Source organism: Theobroma cacao, chromosome 3 (assembly GCF_053813885.1).
Source record: "Theobroma cacao isolate CCN51 chromosome 3, ASM5381388v1, whole genome shotgun sequence".
Taxonomy (NCBI): domain Eukaryota; kingdom Viridiplantae; phylum Streptophyta; class Magnoliopsida; order Malvales; family Malvaceae; genus Theobroma; species Theobroma cacao.
Window position 1 is genome coordinate 43,740,314 of NC_142641.1, and position 19,928 is coordinate 43,760,241.

At 35.3% G+C, this 19,928-nt stretch overlaps 4 protein-coding genes across 4 annotated transcripts; 3 read left to right on the top strand and 1 right to left on the bottom strand.

Moving 5' to 3' along the window:
• Nucleotides 1–90: 90 nt before the first annotated feature.
• Nucleotides 91–3,884, top strand: LOC108660422 (Nucleotide excision repair, TFIIH, subunit TTDA). The gene is made up of 3 exons (XM_018116706.2): nt 91–148; nt 2,916–2,993; nt 3,477–3,884. The coding sequence occupies exons 2-3, from the start codon at nt 2,959–2,961 to the stop codon at nt 3,652–3,654; spliced, it is 213 nt and encodes a 70-aa protein (XP_017972195.1). The 5' UTR covers nt 91–148; nt 2,916–2,958; the 3' UTR covers nt 3,655–3,884.
• On the top strand, nt 155–2,344 carry LOC18606372 (Tetratricopeptide repeat (TPR)-like superfamily protein). Its single transcript, XM_088805053.1, has one exon. It carries the CDS (start codon nt 614–616, stop codon nt 2,342–2,344), a length of 1,731 nt encoding a protein of 576 aa, XP_088661179.1. The 5' UTR covers nt 155–613.
• Nucleotides 3,885–4,232: 348 nt separating the features above from the next.
• On the top strand, nt 4,233–7,269 carry CLP2 (CLP protease proteolytic subunit 2). Its single transcript, XM_007039948.3, has 9 exons — nt 4,233–4,411; nt 4,504–4,547; nt 4,659–4,731; nt 5,275–5,395; nt 5,695–5,832; nt 5,948–6,064; nt 6,418–6,486; nt 6,576–6,671; nt 6,961–7,269. Exons 1-9 carry the CDS (start codon nt 4,368–4,370, stop codon nt 7,096–7,098), a joined length of 840 nt encoding a protein of 279 aa, XP_007040010.1. The 5' UTR covers nt 4,233–4,367; the 3' UTR covers nt 7,099–7,269.
• A 6,416-nt stretch (nt 7,270–13,685) lies between these two features.
• LOC18606376 (AT hook motif DNA-binding family protein) lies at nt 13,686–18,536 on the bottom strand. The gene is made up of 5 exons (XM_007039951.3): nt 17,673–18,536; nt 15,847–15,914; nt 15,502–15,633; nt 14,387–14,548; nt 13,686–14,208 (listed from the first exon to the last, which is right to left on the bottom strand). The coding sequence occupies exons 1-5, from the start codon at nt 18,076–18,078 to the stop codon at nt 13,981–13,983; spliced, it is 996 nt and encodes a 331-aa protein (XP_007040013.3). The 5' UTR covers nt 18,079–18,536; the 3' UTR covers nt 13,686–13,980.
• Between the last annotated feature and the right edge of the window lie 1,392 nt (nt 18,537–19,928).

Here is a 19,928-nt window from a genome sequence, read left to right on the forward strand (position 1 = left end):
GAGGTGAAACAAACAAGTTAACTCGACCCGGTCCGACCCGACACGAAACCCGTCATAGGCCTCGCATTTAAGGTTTTCAACCAGTTCTAAAGCACAGCGAAGTTCGCAAGCCTTTGCTTCAAACTGACTTTCCATTCTGTTTTCTCAGGTATGTCTCTGTTACATAACTCGAATTTTAGAACCCAACGTTGTTTGGTCGAAAAGCATTCCATGTGTGATAATAGGGTTCCTATTTATTACAAATTAAAGTGCTTTGATTTTTGACTGTTTTTCACTGTGGGGATTTTTTTTGGCTATTAGAGAAGGGTTTTCATCACTTTCTAAAGTATGAAAGGAAAATTTTTTCTTTTGCATTGATTGTTATGTTTAATCTTTTATTAGGATTATCTCGAGAATTGATCGAACAATCTGCTGAATTGTCACTTCAACAGAGTGTAGACCGAAATGAAACTGTGAAAGTGTTAAACACTTTTGGTATTCAGTATTTTTGGTTTGATAAGGAGAGCCACCCAATAGGTCAAGCATACTTAGGATCTTTTGATTGGTTAGAAACTTAAGATTGCAAACCCAAGTGGTTTAACTTGTGCCCGTTTTAATCGGCCTTGTATATTTGATGTTGGTTCCTAGGCTAAAGAGCTTCTTAAATAACCAGCTGACTATCAAACAGGCAAAACAAATTCATGCTCAAATCCTTATTAGCAGTCTTAACCACCTCCAGCCCCTATTGGTTCATCAGTTCCTTCTGTCAACTAACAACTACTCTTCAAGTGTTTTCCTATACGTGCGACAAATCCTTTTCCATTTGCAAAAGCCCGATGCTTTTTCGTGGGGTTGTGCGGTACGGTTTTTATCCCAGCATGGGCAGTTTGCAGAAGCTTTTTCTCTTTATGTTAAAATGCAGAAGCTAGGATTGTACCCTACCACACATGCCATATCATCTGCTTTAAGAGCATGTGCTAGGACTGAATGTAAAACGGGAGGAATTTCAATCCATGCTCAGGTTCATAGATATGGGGTTTGCAACTGTGTTTTTGTGCAAACAGCTCTTGTGGATTTGTACACGAAACTGGGTGACATGGATACTGCAAAAAAGGTTTTTGATGAGATGCCCGAGAAAAATGTAGTCTCATGGAATTCGATTTTATCTGGGTATTTGAAAGCTGGGAATTTAGGAGAGGCTCATAGGGTGTTCGATGATATTCCAAAGAAAGATGTTATATCTTGGAATGCAATTCTATCGGCGTATGCAAAAATGGGAAATATGGATCAGACACTTTCATTTTTTCAGCAGATGCCAGAAAAAAACTTGGCTTCTTGGAATACGATGATTAGTGGTTTTGTGGAACGTGGAGAAATAGAATCAGCTCGGAGCTTTTTTGACATGATGCATCGAAGAAATAATGTTTCTTGGATTACAATGATTGCTGGGTATTCTAAACATGGGGAAGTCAAGTCTGCTCGTGAACTCTTTGATAAAATGGGTGAGAAAGATCATTTAGCCTTTAATGCCATGATATCTTGCTATGCTCAAAACAGCCAACCAACAGAAGCCCTAAAGTTGTTTGATGAGATGCTAAAAGCTGGTGTTTGTATCCAGCCAGATGGGATAACTTTGGCAAGTGTGATATCTGCTTGTTCACAACTAAGAGAATTGAGATTTGGTTCATGTATTGAGTCATACATAAGTAAGCTTGGAATCCAAATGGACGATCATATGGCTACAGCTTTAATCGATTTGTATGCAAAGTGTGGGAGTATTGATAAGGCATATCACCTCTTTCATGGTCTGAGAAAGAAGGATGTCGTTGCTTACAGTGCAATGATATCGGGATGTGCCATCAATGGTAAGGCTGTTGATGCCATCATGTTGTTCCAAAAAATGGTGGATGCTCAAATTCAACCAAATTTGGCTACCTTCACCGGGCTATTAACTGCGTATAATCATGCTGGCCTGGTTGAAGAGGGCTACCGATGCTTTAGTTCTATGAAGGACAATGGACTTGTGCCTTCAACTGATCATTATGCAATCATGGTTGATCTTTTGGGCAGGGCAGGGAGATTGGAAGATGCATATGAACTTATAAAGAGCATGCCGATGAAGCCTCATACTGGAGTTTGGGGAGGTTTGCTTCTTGCCTGTAGCTTACATAACAATGTTGAATTTGGAGAGATTGCAGCTCAGCATTGCTTTGAGTTGGAGCCTGGTACAGCTGGTTATTATTCTCTCCTTGCCAATATTTATGCCTCTGTTGGGAGGTGGCGCGATGCCAGAAGATTGAGAAAGAATATGGAAAGGAAGAAGCTGGCCAAGATACCTGGTTGTAGTTGGACAGAATCAACCTGATTCTTCCACCACTGACAGGAACAGGCAAATACTGCTAGCATAGAGGCTATCAAACTCAGAATATGGTTTGGGAGTGGTGAGTTGATATTGCATGTCCAGCTCTTCCTTCAATAAAATGCACGGAGTACTGCATAATTTGGGTGCAAGGGCAATGCTGAATTTCAATTCCTTTTCTTATGTACCCCAGAATCACATCCTTCAGTGTTGTTTTAAAATTTTATGTTTGTGTGTTTTGCTCTAGTGAAGGAGTGGTTTATCTCAAACAGGAGATATAGGTTCTTCTTGTTCCTCAACTGCATAGGGAGATATAGAATACATCCTTTTCACCGTATTTTTTCTTCTTTATTCTTTTTCATTTTTGAGATGCAGCTCAATGTGAAGTTTCTTCTTCTTGGTTTTATTTAATTAGAGAATGAACTTGACTTTTAGTTCCAGTAATTCTGAAATGAAACTCTTCACGTGTGATGCATCAGAGTAGATGCTTGTTCTTTTTCCTTTTCTTTTTTATTTTAAATTAATGTGCAAGCCATGGATAGCTATGATATAACTATGCTTTGCTCTTATTCTGTAGTGTGGTCTGTGTAGCAGTTCAGATTTTAAGGTGCTGATTCGTCATGGTCAACGCAACCAAAGGACTGTTCATTTCCTGGTAAGATATTAGTACTATACTATATTTTAAGGTTCAATGTTTGATTCTTGTCTCTACTGTTTTTCCTCAACTTTGTTGTCTACATGTAGTTAGTTTTGGCATGGGCGGTCCATTTTTAAATTGCAACATCTGCTTCATTTTGAAGCTCTAAGATACATCAACTGAACTATGAGGACTGTACTGTTTCTAAGGCCTTGATTCGGTACTAGAAATCCTATAAGTGAATTGGAGGATCTAATGGAGACTATCCTGTGTAAAGTGCATAGCCTGGTGATTATGTTATTTGTATAGCACTTGACACTTGTTAACTCACTGATGCAATAGCTGAAAGAAATTAATGGCCTGTCAGTTTAAATGGTTAAAGTAGTTGCATAGATAAGTCCATTTGTTTATTGCTCATCATGTCTTTCATCTAGTTTTCCCTTCTTTCTCCCTGACTTCCTCATTGTAGCTGAAGAGGATTCTGTTCCTTAATTCTTGCAGTGACATTCCCATGGCACAATTCATCGTCAATTTGAATGCTTCAATGCCGGCATCACAGAAGTTTATTATACATGTCCTGGATAACACTCACTTCTTCGTGCAACCTCACGCCGCTGAGATGATACGGAGTGCCATATCTGAGTTCAGAGACCAGAATTCCTACGAGAAACCAACTTAATATCCCTTCTTTTTCCTGTTATACATTTCTTCTTTAATGGAGTTTAGATACGAAACCAAAAGAAAAATCTATGTCTCACTATGAGTACTTGCTCACCTTCCATATTCATTTTCATATCAAATCCTGATATGGTAATTCAGGGCTATATTTGGATTTGGGTTTTCTTCGAGTATACTTAGGCTATTCCAAGATCTTTTCTTGGCTTAATCCAATATTATTATTATGATTAAGATGGATTTTTTTATGAATATTAAGATGATTATTAACCAGAGGTAAATATGTACTAAAAAGGTTTAATTCATAGTATTAATTAAGGTAAAGCATTAAGTAACGATTCTAATATTTCAAATAATCATAAAGAAAAAGGGGGAGGTACGGAACCGGGTTGGTTAAGCCCAATTCAAATTCTAAGCATTCTAGAAAATAATTAAAAAATAACGAAGACACAAGTGAACGGAGTTCGAGTTCCAGAGATCTTTCCCTTTATTTATCCTAAACGAAAACAAACTCGAACGAGAGATACGAATCTTCGTGCGTTTACAACGGCAGCTATCTGCTGGTCCCATGTCCGTTCTTGTCTATTATCTAAATCTAATCCAACATATCTAGATAGTAACGGCTGCATCGGATTCTTGCTCAACCACCCAACCCTCTCTCAATCTTCTTCTTCTGCCTAATAACTTTTCTTCGTATTCTTCAAACCCCAAAAAACAATGGCAATCTCACTTAATACAAATCTTCATCAGCCTTCTCTCAGGTTCGCTTTCTATCTCTGTATAATAAGTATGGTGTGTTTTTATACGTATATGACATGGGTGTTTTGTGTTTTCTTCTTTCCTTGTTTTGCAGTTGTGGGACTAAGCTTTACTCTGGGTTGAGGCTTCAATCTCCATGTATGTTCGTGTTCTGCACTCTATAGTGTAATCCCACTACGTTTTTTCTTTTATCTACTCTAAATTTGTGACCCCTATTTTTTTTCTCTCTCAATTTTGATTTTTTCAAAGGTTTGTTTGCAACTGGGAGACCGAACTTGAGTGCAGACTTCTATAGCAGAGTTAATAAAAGCCTCCAATGCGGGTAATTATTTGTTTATAGTCTTAGTCTGTGGTTTGGATCATTATTTATCGGTTCCAATTAGCTTAATCTTGCTTAATGGTTTAAAGGGTAGTTCCAAAAATTGGCTTGTCATTGGAGATTTGGAGTTGTTCCTATTTAGATTGATTATGGGCCTGTTTAGAGCCACTTTGCAGTATAAATTGGAATTTTGAATTTTAGAGTGTGCACCTTGCAAGTAAAAATTGTCTGTATCATCTTAAATTTTATTTTTGGTTCCAAGGAAAAGAAAAAGGGCATCTTTTAAGTGTTATGTTTGATGAGCTTGATTCAAAGCTTGCACCCTTGAGCATCCTTGATGTTTAGCATGTTTGGTGACTATTGTGTATCTGTTATGCCTGCCTGATTGTGACTTCTGCCATGTTTGTTATTGTTGTTGGTTTTTTTTTCCTGGAGATGGAAAGGTTTAATCTGATGTAGTCTCAATTGAATAATACACAACTTGGAATTCAAGTTTTCTATTTGTTCTTTAAACCTCTTGATCATTGTGCATTTCTTTGTCTGCAGAACACGAAATTGTAAACCAACAAGGTCACGGGTAGGTATGATGCCTATAGGAACTCCACGAGTTCCCTATAGAGTCCCTGGTGAAGGAACTTGGCAATGGGTTGATATATGGAATGCCCTAGTGAGTAAGCTTAACTAATTTTACATCATACTGTTTGGGGTCATGTTTCCTGTATCACCACATAGGAGATGGTTCAAGTGTTACACCCTTTCTACTCTTATGAATCTTCTTTTACTGTCCTGCTTTTATATTAATTGCTTTTAGTTTCTAAAAGTGGCTTGATAATTTGTTATAGATATCCCTTGGCATCTTTCCTAGATTTGGATTATTGCATGCATCTTTTGTTTTCTTGTAATTTCACACCAGCTTTAAATTCTATTATGTGCCTTCTAGAGGCTAATGACATACTTTGGATGCAGTACCGAGAGCGAGTTATCTTCATCGGACAACATATAGATGAGGAATTTAGCAACCAAATATTGGCAACAATGTTATACCTTGACAGTATTGATGACAATAAAAGGCTTTATTTTTACATTAATGGTCCTGGTGGAGATGTAAGGGGTTTTTTTTTTTTTTTGGTAAATTTAAAGCTTTGCTGATGAATATATTTCAATTTCTAGTTTCTTATCTTTTGGTCACTATTCTGATATGGACTGGCTCTGTTTACAGCTTACTCCGAGCTTGGCTATCTATGACACCATGCAGAGCTTGAAGAGTCCTGTTGGCACCCACTGTGTGGGCTATGCCTACAATCTAGCAGGCTTCCTTCTTGCAGCTGGAGAAAAAGTAATGTTTCTCTTGTCTTCCATCTAAATCTATAGACTTTGTGGTGTTATTACTGCAAGTGAAGGCTATAAATTCTTGTGGCATGATGCATGAAGTTATCCCTATTTAAGAATTTTATGTATCGATTCTTAAAAATTTTCTTTTATGTTGGTCTGAATGTAATGCTAGCAATTAAAAAACTGCTATCGCCCCTGACCTGATTGGGATGCTTTTGTAACCCATGTTTGGAGGATCATTGTTGTTTTGTTGCCTACCACTAGATTGTGAATTTTTCGTTTATGCCTTTTGCAATGCATTTGTTTTTTAAAGCTGAAACCTGAAAACATTCTCTTCTTGTTTTCTGCTACATGAAGGGTAATCGCTTTGCAATGCCTCTTTCAAGAATTGCTCTGCAGTCTCCAGCTGGTGCAGCTCGTGGTCAGGTATGACTGCATGCTGTCATGGTGAACTATATTATACTTTTCAGTGTTATAAAATTTCTGATGATTGTGAAATTATCAAATGTTGACAGGCTGATGATATCCGTAATGAAGCAAATGAGCTTCTTAGAATCAGAGATTACCTTTTCAGTGAGCTAGCTAAGAATACAGGCCAGCCTGTTGAGAAGGTGAGTATGTTAATAGTTCAAGCTCAAGAGTGAACTACGACAATCTCTTTCTGTAATTCTTTTTGATTCATTTGAGTATTGCCAGCTGTAGGCCAGCTTTCCCTTTCGCACTTCAGATCTAAACAGCTATTGAGCAGTGGCTAAACAAAAACATTAACAAGAAATCTCCCTTGTGAATTTTTGTTTTCTCTCGCTGCAGAAAGTTCATTGTTTTTCTTTTTCCTTGGTTGTTGATATGTTCATCTTTTTATGTATAGAAACAGAATTAATATTGAATGTGCACATGCAGATTAACAAGGACTTAAGTAGGATGAAACGCTTCAATGCTCAAGAGGCTCTTGAATATGGGCTCATTGATCGTGTTGTCAGACCTCCCCGTATCAAGGCAGATGCACCTCGTAAGGATGCAGGAACAGGCCTTGGTTAGTTTCTTTATTATTTCCCCATCAAAATGGGCTGATGGCTGTAACACATTTTTGTAAGTTTCTTAAGTTTATTTGCACACTTTTACGGTAAGGCATTCAATTTACAGTTTTTTCATAAAAAGTCTTGTATGTGAATGCTTTGAAGTTAATGTTCCTGATGAAGTTTTCTGAAAGAGTTAAACTTTGTTAATACAAGCTATTATATGAAAACTCTGTCACGGATACATATGTACACATTTATTTTTATATTATCTACATATCTCTGATGGTCCCTAATATTGGACATATCATTAGAGGAACGATTAAAAACAAAAAGGAAGTTGATAAAAAAAAAAAAAAGAATGAAGCAAAAATAACCCTCTAGAATGAAAACAGTCTGGTGGTTCGTTTAGTTACCCAATCCATAGCTGTTCACAAGCTCTCCCTTAATCTCTCCTCCCTCCATCCATTATTGACCTTAGCGATGAAAGCTTCAATTCTTTTCTGCAAATCATCATATTCTCCTTCATCATTGCAACTGTCATCCTCAGCCTCATCTTCATGATAACCATCGTCATCATCCTCATCTGCGTGGTAACCATCGGAACTAGCAGTATCATCTTCAAAGTCATCAACATCACTATACTTTTCAGTACTATTAATAAAAGGTCCTCCATATAATGAGCACGAATATGGGAAGAATCCATCAATTTCATCTATAGATGGCTTATGGCTCCCAACAATAACGGCAACGGTTATGGCGTTAAACAATATGAATAGGGAAAGAGGATTGTATGAGAATTCAGGATTGCAGCGTTCAGAAATTGAGGTTGACAAAGATTTCAGGACTAGAAGGGCAACTACACACAGAATTATGCGGGCTGGTATCGGCGAGTGGACGAGCTTCATCCAGGTGTATAGAGACAGATACTCGATTCTTTCTTGATTCTCCCTTTGTTAGGAGGGTTGCATTTTATAGAACTTTTGGGTCGGTTTTAAGAAGATGAGGTGATTTCCCAGAAAATATAACGGAGTATTTTATTAAAATATTATGCTCCAATGAGTCAGAAAGAAATGGAGCAATCTCTTCTTCTTTTCAAGCAATGACGACTTTCAAGCATAAGATAAGATAACCCTGAAGTTACTAGGCAAGTTTTCTTTTATTTAATCTGTTAAGACTACAACCTGGTAAAAAAACACAATCTGAAACCTCGCCGAGCATCAGTAGGCTAGACATGGTCACCTGGTAACCCCGAATTTTAGTTAAACCAATGTCTCATTTTAACACACTATCTAGGTTTGGTTTCTTGCAAGGCTAGTTTAAATTGTTCAGGTTGCTCTTCGTAATGTACACGAACGAATTTTCGGACCTGGTCCGAGTCTAGGATCCCAAACCAGCTTTAGCTAGTTCACACTTTTGGACCTGACTGGACGCTGCGGTAACCACAATCCCAAACCCAGGGTTTGGTTACTCTCTTAAGGTTTCCAAAGGAGATGGGATATACTTGTTTTAAAGAACTACCGGTATGCTTAATTTGTAGAATGAAATAAAATATAGTAATTATTTTATAAAAATAAAATAAAATAATTATTAAACAGTTTGGTTCGTGATGTTTAGTTGGTAAGAACATATTTTGAAATAGTTAAGGAATAAATGATAAAATTACAAAATTACTCTTGATTATAATTTAATAAATTAAACAAAATTACTAATCATTATAATTTAATAATATTTTTCTTTTTTAATCTTTTCATTTTATTTTCATTAAAATTTAAAATATTAATAATTTTTTATTAAATTATTAATATGATTTTTTATTTTTTCTCTATTTGAATTTTCAATCTTTAAATTTCTATTTTCATTAAAAATTTAAACATTAGTAATTTATTATTAAATAATTAATATAATGTTTTATTGTAATTTCTTTTATTTTTTATATTTATTTTTATTTATAGATTGTAATTATTTTTAATAAATAGGGACATTTTTGTCTAATAAATTTTTTACTCTATTTCATAATTATGGAATAGCCATTAAAGTGGAGAGGTGAGAAATGGGTAAACCAAAATTTTAAAGAATAGCCATTACTTAGAATGACTATTCCTCACCTCAAAAATCAACCAAACAAAAGAATAAACATAGAAAAGAATATAGGAAAAATGACTTACCTATTTCCTCGCATCAAACTTGCCATCCAAGTCAAACAAAGCTTTACGCGTACCAAATTTATATCACATCACTGTGAGTTATTCAGTTTAAATAATATAGGATCCCTGGATGATTTGTTGAAGTTAACAGGGGAATGGAATATTTTTATTTTTTAAGGCTAATCTACCAAAAAATTCTGAGCCACCAGGTCTCTCACTCTTGATGTCAAGCCTATCTTCAATCCTGACGACTTTCGTGTTTCTCTGCAAGTCCTACTGATGAGAGGACTTTGCTTTTTGTTTTCTCTTTTGTGAGAAACTATGAGTAATAATATTCCTGCTTTTCGAAAAAAAAAAAGTCTGAGCCATTGACGTGGTTGCCGGTGACAGAATTAAACGGAGAAAGGGTCGCAGAATGTTTTAGTTATTCCTTAATAGTATATTCATAGCATTCAGCTGGCATCAAAATTCCGGATTACTTGATCAAGGTGCTTGGCATCTGATAAGCTAATGCCTTTGTCCAAATCATGGCGAATTTTGGATGTCGACAGGGGCTGACTTTTGGGTGTGAGTTGGATTTTGTTAGTAGTATTTATTTATTATTCGATGTCCACTCACGAGTCTGCTGCAAGCATCACACCTCTCAGAGGCTCATCAGCTTATGATTTTTTGACAGCAACAACACATCCCTGGTTTTTCTATATTCACCAATTGGGGTGGTGAATATGCTCATTTTGCTTTAGTCCAATCCAGAAACTGGTTGTTGAACTGGTCAATATCGTGATCAAAACTGTAAAAGGAATATCCAACTCGAATGATTAATAGTTTTTCAAGGAAGTTATGTGATTGACTAGCTTTGAGAAATTGATATTAATTTGGTCATACCAAAATGTCAGTCCATTAGTGAATTTGTGATTTTAAAAAGAAAAATAGCATTCCGCTGCTACTATATATATGTAGATCAGTTACAAATAGACAATTCAATTGTATTATGAGTTTTTACATTCCAAAGAAATTTACAGATAATACATATCACTCAACCTTGTAAAATCATCTATCAAAAGATTTAAAGTTTAATTAAATCTCTTACTCAATCTCATTAATAACATACTTGTTTGTATATGCTCAATGTTTATCCTATAACTACATAATTATTATGTCATATATTTTCAATTTTGGTGAATCCTTAGAGGTGTTTAGATGCAACGAGTTTCTTTCCTCAATTCAATCCTGCTGACCACTAGGAAAAAAGGGGAAATTTTATATGACAAATGTTCACAGGAAGGCGGTTCAGCTAATTGGATGACCCCTCATTTTGATCCATCTTGGCCTTGGTTTGCAATGTTCTCTAACAGCTTTCGGATGGTGTGAAGCCTTTGCTTTTTAATGATGTTAATTGGCATCCTTCAGCCTTGAAATTGTAGGCATGAGTTTTCTTTGTTGAGCTTCACTCACTGGATTTCTAAAATAATATTGAACTATCATTCACAATGGGCAAGAGGTTCAACTTCTCCTCTAGCAACTCTTGCTTCCATCTATCGTAACTCCTGGCAATAAGCTCCTCGATCCTCCTCTCCTAAATTTTGACATCTTCATTCTCCACGCTTCCACCATTGTCTTCAGCATCTTCTTCACAACCAGAGGATCACGAATGCCACATATTTTCACTTGTTCGATCTTTTGCTTCATTTCATGCCCTGAAGGATTTTTATGAAAACCATGACCATTCACATTGTTGCCTGAAACACCATTGTTCTCAGATTATTTCTTTTCTCGTCATCATCTTTTGTATAAGCATCATTCCCCTTAATTTCATATAGTTTCTTCTACTACCTCTTGTATCATTTCCTGCATTGAAAACTCTTCAGCATCATCGACATTTCCATTCCTGCTCTCTTCTTTCTCCTCATAAGTTATGTAACCAGCTGATACTTTTATCATGAGACAGACTAGACACTAGGATAGTGGCTATGATCATTTGAAAGGCAATGAACATCAACCCGGATTTGACTATAAACTGATGCAAAAAATCGTGAAAGTAGCAGTGAACTTCAGATATAAAAGGTGACAAGTAGAATAAGAGAAGATTTAAAATGGTTGGCAGGAATGAAACAAACAGTAAGATTGAAACGATCCCAGGTTGCTTCACGAGTATAAGGCTTTGCTCAAAGAAAAGTTGATCTAATGTGGGTATTTTCTTTTTCTTTTTCATTTTAATTTTTTAAAAGAAAATAATTTCATTCAAGATAACCAGTACTACAATCAGCAGTAACAAAGGACACAACTACATCAGGACATTCTTCCAGCCAGTAAGTATCTTCCAGAATATGCAACCCATGAGCTAAATTACGAGCAGCTCTATTTCCATCTCGTTTTATTGGAAAGCCATCATTTTCCCTCTAGCATCCTCGACTAATGAACCAATTGGAGAAGGGCCTGGAGCTCTAATATGATGAAATGTAACAAACCAGCATTAAATCAGTTTAACATACAAGTATCAGAACAGAGAACAAAAGAAAACAGAAGCAATGCAGGAATTTTTGAAGTTGTTGGTTTGAAATTGAAAATTTTCCCTCTCATTTCTTTCATGTAGAATGGGTTTATATACAAGCAGATTTACTGCAATGATCTGGACATAAGCTTGCCTAATTATAGGGTGAGCAATGGAGAGTTATTATATTCATGTAATGAACCTTGTGACGTTGGTAAGAGAGATTTCTTTCTATATAGAGACATTTTTAAAAATAACCCTTAAAAATAACATGTTTTTAAAAATAATTTTTTTATAATTTTAATTATTTTTAATCAAGTTTGATAAAATTACTCTTAATAAAATTACACGTTATGATGTTACATGTCATGTACAAAAATATATTACACGCCATGATTAGGTTGTTACACGTCATATATAAAAACATGTGACACGCCATGCTTAGGTTGTTACACACCATGTACATAAACATGTGACACATCATGTACAAAAACATAGGACATGCCATGTACAAAAACATGTGACACGCTATGGTTAGGTTGCTACACGTCATATTAAAAAAATACTATTGTTACACGTCATGTACAAAAACATATTACACGTCATGGTTAAAAAAAATTATTACATGCCATGTTGAAAAAAATATACTGTTGTTACATGTCATATTGAAAAAATATTATTGTTACATGTCATATTTAAAAACATTTTGTTACACTTTAATGTCTAAAATGTTTTTATTTACTAACCAAAACTTCAAATCCTCTCAACTCTCTTCATTTTTTTTTTGTTTTTGTGACAATTTAGCACCGATTAAAGTGTTTTTAACATATTTTCATAAATCAAAATATAAATTTTCTTATCAGAAACACCTGTTTCAACTAAAAAAAAAAAATTCTTTTGAAAACCTAGGTTTATAAATTTCAATTTTTTGAGTTGATTGGTGTCTAGGTCCAAATTGATTCAATTAAAAGTTATTTCAAACATCTGTGATCATTTCTATCGTTTTAGTTTTATGCAAAATACCTAAAAATCAAATTTTCCAAATAGTCACCCGCCTAAGCACATCAAAATCATTGTTTGGTGTCTTGAAAGCGCAAGAAAGAGAAATCTAAAAATGCAAGAGAGAGAAATCGGAAGCATAACAGACGAATATCGAAGAGAAAAATCGAATAAAATTTGAGAGACTGGGATGGTGAGAGAGAGAAATCAGAAACACAAATAGAGAGAAATTGTGATAAATGGTTTAATTTATTTGAAATAGTTTCAATGATATTTTTATCAAGTCATGACTTAATATGACTAAAAACAGTTAAATTTATTTTGATAATTATTTTTAAAATATTTTTATTAAAAAAAACTAATCCTCATAATTTTCGCTTCTTAACTATATATATAATACATATAGGGATATGTATTAAGGTGATTTATTTCTTTCTATGTATAGTTTGGGTTGAAAATTCAAATTTCTTTCTGACTTGTTTAGTGGAAGAATATTCAGATGCTGCTCAGCTTGCCAATTACTTTTCCCACTTCTTTTTTTAACCAATTGACCAAACAAAGTAATAAACTGAATGAAAAGGATATTGCTCGACTAGATTCTGTCAACATGTCAGAAGACTTTAAGTGAAAGGTAAGTTACATGGGGAGGTTTTTCTTTATATTAACTGCTTACAAAGCGATTGAGAAAAAATGTTTGATGACTAGAGCCTATCATACACTTGTGCGAATGTTTGATGATAAAGACTTGTAACTGTCATGCATGTACGAAAACAGGCAAATGCATTTGGACTTGAGTCACTTGACCGGGTCTGAAATAGGGATTAGGAGTCCAAGACAAAGATTTGAACCGATAATACATAGAATTGAGAGTTACAACACCGCATAGCTGAGCCTGAAGCTACATAAACAAGCCATTAGGAATGAAGCTGAGATGTTCAAAAGACAGTGGTCTACTAAATCACAATCCATCACTTGGAAGAAAGGCCAACTCTCTCAGTAAACATTACATTCAAAATATTCTACATGACACAAACAGCAGCAGAAGCCTAACTAATCATAATCAGCTGACTAACTAAACTACTGGTAAAAATAAATAGGGTGAAACCCCAGGTGAAAATGAACGTGCCAGTACTGGTGAGAGGTCAATAAGCTTACACATAAAACAACAACAAGAGGTGAGAATGAGATTCATCAATTGTACTTCGATTGCCAGTGCTGTCAGTATCAAACCTTATACTGGATAATAAGGTAAGGTAGATAATTTAGATTAGCCTGCAGGCAAAGATACATTAATGTCAGTGGGCTTATTCCTTGAATCTGATGGCAATGAAGACCAGCTATCACCGCGGAAGGATGAGGTTGAGAGGTTTGATTTGGGATCAGCACTAGAAACGGGAATAGCAGCCATTGGTGTGGCAGCTGATATGGGCTCGTGCTTCTGTTTCTTAGGCTTCTGCTCATGCTGGTTCCCTGCCAGAAAACTGCCCACTACAACCTGGTTCAAAACCAACCGAAAGAAAGAAATTTGGAAGTTCAGTCTTCACCAGGGTTTGCGGAGGCAACCATTTGGTCAAAAGGAAGTTACAAAAACCCAAACGAGGGTAAAACAACAGAGGTATAGAGAGAGAAGAAAAACAGGGATGAAGGCAGCTCTGACAAAATAGGAGCCAAACCTGCACAGGGCTAGCAGCTACTAGGAGACCAGCAACTCCACCACCTACAACACGCCCATCTGGACTTGCTAATGAAACACTCATCCCACCAGATCTGCTTCTTGTTCCTCCACTATCACTGGGCATGAATGAGCCAGACAAGGAAAGTATCTCAAAACGACCCTACAAGAAGTTTGAGAAAAGATGGGATAGTCGGCTGATGAATGATAAAATAAACAAAGAAAGTAAACTTGACCCCAGAAATAGGCAGATTAAGGGAAGTAGATAAACCCCTATAGGATAAATGATATACTCCTGTTAACATGCATTTTCTTCAGGCAGCCACTCATTCCAATGGCCTCATTTGGCTACACTCATCGGTCAATATTTACATTTTACTCCTAATTCTTCTCATTTTTAACAAATCATTTAAGACTCACAAAGTAAAGAAACCTGCACTAATAAAGCCTCAGCATAAACAGAACATGCCTATCATTGCTTCTTACAACTTGCACTAAGATTCGCATTTCAAGTGAAACTAAAAATTCAAATACCAATTCCATGTCCAGCATGTGGATAAGACAGTTCTAATTTAAAGAAATAGGATTGATGAACATCAGAGTTGAAAATCCAGAATTATTATGAAGAGGGGGCTATGTTACAACTTAGAGAGTAAAAGCAAGGATATTAATGTTGGTCTTTCTGGAACTTTTAATACTTTTATATGTATACCTTCAAAGGGATATTACATTTTTAACACATGTAATCTTTGGAAATGAATGCTCAGATGACTTTTTAACTCCAAAAAGAAATATAAGGAAAAGTAAATTGAATGACACACGCAAACAAATTGCACATGCACACACATCGCACATGAGTCAGTAAGATGTTCATGCAACGGCTCACAAATGTTGATCAAGAAATTATCTAGAAACATAATTAAAAATTGAGTCTTATGTATTAAAGTGTTAAGCATTAATCTATAAACAAATTTTACATTTTCCTAGGGAATTGAACTTTCAAAGGGAATGAACAAATGTAAAAGGCACAAGCATAGAATGAGTATCCATGCTAAGACCCATAATTCAAAAGTGTCACCATAACTGAACTAGAATTAAAGAAAAATAGATCATTACCTCATATGTCAATGTACCCCCGGAAGAATCAGGCTGACGAAGAGTGACACTTGAGATCACACCATTTGCAGAGAGAATGCATATAGCTCGAGGCCCTTGTTGAGAAAATGATATAATCTTCATTGTGACGTCCTAAAACAACCAAAAAGAAAATCACAGATATAATGAATTAAAGAGTTGTTCCTCACATTGGCCAAACATCAGAATGACACTCACAGAAATCACAAACCATATTTTCCAGCAATGAAATTACAGAGTTCCTGCATTCATGCAAAATATAATACCATGCAACCTTGTTGCAGAACGTAAGTTGACTTCGAGGTAACAGTTATGTTTACAACATACCTCACCAGCATTAACAGTGATGATATGCGGTGTAAAGTTTGCACCAACAGAGCATGCAACCCATTCACCTACAAAGAGCAAAGTCTTATAAAATCAGCAACGGGATGTAGGAGTTCTCTCTGCAAGAGATCTTCCATCACCATACAACAATTGCAAACACTGCATAAAGCAAACTGGAAAATTATCACATGGAATTTTAGGAAATTTAGACCTCTGAACACCTTATTAAGCTCTTAATCCCAGTAAATGAATAAGTAGGGAACTCAAGGCAAAGCACTAGAAAGTTTAAAACATAAACGCATATCATTATTCTTACTACTATTGATACTCTATATAGTAGATACCCGATAAACTTTCTTTCTTTCTTTATTCAGAGGTAGTATGTAAAACCACTAACATAATGATGCCATCTCAAAATTTCCTTTTCAGCTTATATTTATTACAAATGACAGATAGTAGATAAATTTAATTTCTTTCTTTCTTTCTTTATTCAGAGGTAGTATGTAAAACCACTAAATAATGATGCCATCTCAAATTTTCCTTTTCAGCTTATATTTATTACAAACAATAATTATTTGAAGATGGATGCAGATGAAGCATCCTTCAAGGGAACACAATCAGATTGAATGAAACGGGAAAAGAGAACAGTGTAATGGAACAATGAAACAATGTAGAATGTAGCTGGTGTAATAGAAAATAAAATTGTACCAAAAAACATCAAGACACCCTTCTGCCATGGACACATTGAAGAGGAAATCCTACATCCTTAAAATGCATCAATAGGAAGTTTTCAAGGAAGTATAATAATTGGCACATTTTAATCAAAATGGAAAACTTACTAACGCCAAGCATTGATGCCTCAGCTGTCATTGCCTAGCTCAATGTGAGAAAATAATAAATATCATCGGAAATTCATGAAACTTATTCAGTTGCAAGTTGATATCCCAAAAACAGTGTACTACAATACCTAGAAGTTGCTTCCTTTGCTAATATAAAGAGCAAGGCACTCGATCTACGTGCCCCACCACTGAATTCAGTGGGAGGACAGACTAAAGAATTAAACTAGTAATAATGCATATGCTGATATATTCTTCACTTTAGGTTCAAAAACTCAACTCGAAATATATGAGCACAGCTGAAATCAAAGAAAGTAGATGCAAGTAATCAAAACCGAAGCCCCAGCTATTCATCCTTACCCCACATGGTAGAAAGAATCACGCAACTGACATAGAGCCACAAAATATCAAAAGCTTACGAGTTATTATTCCTAGAAACCAACAACCAAGAAAGTAAATCCAAACTCAATAACCCTAAGCATAAAAGCAACTTCCTGCTACTCCATCTGGCAGAAAGATCAGCCAGCAAATAGCAGACAGGTTTCCTATCCAAGTCTCTTCACCATCACTTGGCAGACTTGAGCAGGTGCCCTCAAGCAGGTACCTTCCACAAATTTTTCTTCCCATAAAGGATGCCAAGTGGCAAAGGACACTCGTAACAAGAAGATTCCATCATTCCCATATTACCAACCCATAAAAACTCCCACTATCCTTCCAAAACTACCACATACACACATATCAAGAGATCTTTCAACTAGGGGCATCTAGTCACCAGCTTAAAGGTCCCACTTCTACCCAACACTATCACACACCTAAAACTCAACACCTCCTCTCTCCCTACAGTCTAAAAACACTTTAAAACATCACAAACAAAGCGAAACAACCATTCACCATAAAACACCAAAGAATCCAACTTTTAACGTGAATACAAGCCACCAAATCACTTGAAACTCAAAAGGGTATCCATCAAAATGGCTAATTGTTTCTCACCTAAATTCTCCAGCTCATACTTTGCCTTCGAAACCGACGTCGGTGACTTCACTTTCCCTCTCTTCCCGGCTGAGAAGTCGATCAGCGGAGGGGGCGCAGCCGTCGATATAGGCTTCGGAGAGAGCGCCATAGTGACTGAACCATCAGGTCCATATTTTCTAGGCCTTCCCCTCTTCTTCTTCACCGGCAAGCCCGACACCGAAACCGGTGGCGGGACTGGTTGCGCCGCCGTTTGCGGATGAGGCTGCGGCGGAGGAGCGGATCCGGGAGTCGGGTTCGGATTCTGGGTCGAGTTTTCGGACCTTGGAGCTATATGGTAGTCCGATGGAGCATCGGATCCTACCACCGTAACCCCACCAGTGGCAGTAGTAGTAGTAGTAGTACTTACAGCTTCTCTTGACTCCATAGTTAAAGCTTAAACCTTTATAAAAGAAAATTAACTTTTTTTGAGGTTTTATCAAAAACCCATTTGGATTTTAAGCTCCAACAACTAAAAACAAGATTAAATTTTTGAAGAAAAAGAAAAGACTAAGCAGAAAGAGAAGAGCTTTTAAGTTCAAAACCAGGAAAAGATTGAGTTTTTGATACTGAGAGAAGGTTTTTGGAGTTGATTTTGAAGCTAAAAGCCTTGGGTTTTTTTTTTTTTCAGTTAAACTCAAACAGAGGCTATGGAGGGGTTTCTAATTTTTTTTGAAAACATTTTTTGTAAATTATTTTTGGAGGATAGAATGAGATTTGAGAAGGGACAAAGGGAAAAGAATTTGATTTTGAGCTCTCTGTGAATTTTTTTTTTCTTTTTGATTTTTGAGAAAAGAGAAAAATGATGAGATATAATAAAGAGAGGTTTTTGTTTTTGTTGTTGAGCTAATTTAGGTTCCTAACTTTCCTTAAGTCTGTCTGAATTTGAGAATAAAAAATTAATGGACAAGGAAATTATTCAATAATGGGGGCTTTAATGAAATATTATTATTTGTAATGATTAATTATTTTACTATGTTAAGATATTGATATTTGTGTTTGGTTGGAATCTGGTAAATAAAAAATTATAAATTAAAAAGAAAATATGAAAGTGGGTAGATGATTTTTCCTTTTCTCTTTCTTCCTTTATTTTATTTTATTTTATATTTTTTAAAGGACAATGAAAGTGGGGGTGTATATTATTATATATTACTAAATCCATAGTTAATTATTTTCTTTTATTTTGAGTGAATGGCAAGTAAAATTAGGTTGCCAAGGCTTCAAGGAATTGCCTAGAAAAGGCAAATTTTTGGGGTTTGGCTAAGGCAAAGCAAAAGCATGACCCTTTTTTTTTTTTTTTGTGGGGCTTGGAAATGTAATGTATTGCCTTATTTAAAATTATGAAAGCTGAAAGAAAAACCTAATTCCAATTCTGAATTATTTTTGCATTAAAAGAAAAAGCAAAAACAATATAATAGAATGGGAAAGTCATAATCTTTGGCCACTCAGGGGATGGAGAAATCATTGGAAAAATAAAAATTGAAAAAAGTTAAATAGAAGAAAAAAACAAAAAGGAAGAAGAAATAGAGCAATTTATTGCTTGAGTAAAAAGATGTTGTTATCCACTCTGGGCCTTTGTGGCACTAGCATTTATTTTCCCAATTTTTTTTTATAAAAAAAGGAAGCATCACTTTGTTAGAGAAGCAGGAAAGTTACACTGAAAAATGCTTGAGCTACAACTCCATCTCACTTGTCAGAATGAAGAAGATCATTTCATAATTCTACAACCAAGTATTATCTCAGCAAACATCACCCCCATGTGAAAAGTGCTTTTTACAGGCATGACAATATCACACTATTAGTTGATATCATGTTACCTCTTACCTGGTGTAAATAATTTTATTCATGGGCTATATATATATATATATTATATATATATATATTATCATCTACTAGTATTTAGTATATTTTATTTGGTCAAGTTGTGGAAAGAGTGAAGAGGACAAAGAAATGGGAGAATATATAATAGTTTTAAAATTAGGGCTAATAATTTTCTATTTTCCTTTTTTCTAGAATAGATCTAGCTTCATGAGAAATTCATTTGAGACAAATAGACTAAATAAATAAGCATATTTTTCTCTCTTTCAGTCTTTTTTCTTCTTTTTTTTTTCCTTCACATTGAGGGGAATTTTTTTTATTTGTACAGAAGAAGTATCCTATATCACTTTGTTTTCATTGAATAATTCAATTCACCTTTTGTGTATTAAATAATATTATTATTGGTAAAATGTGCCGATT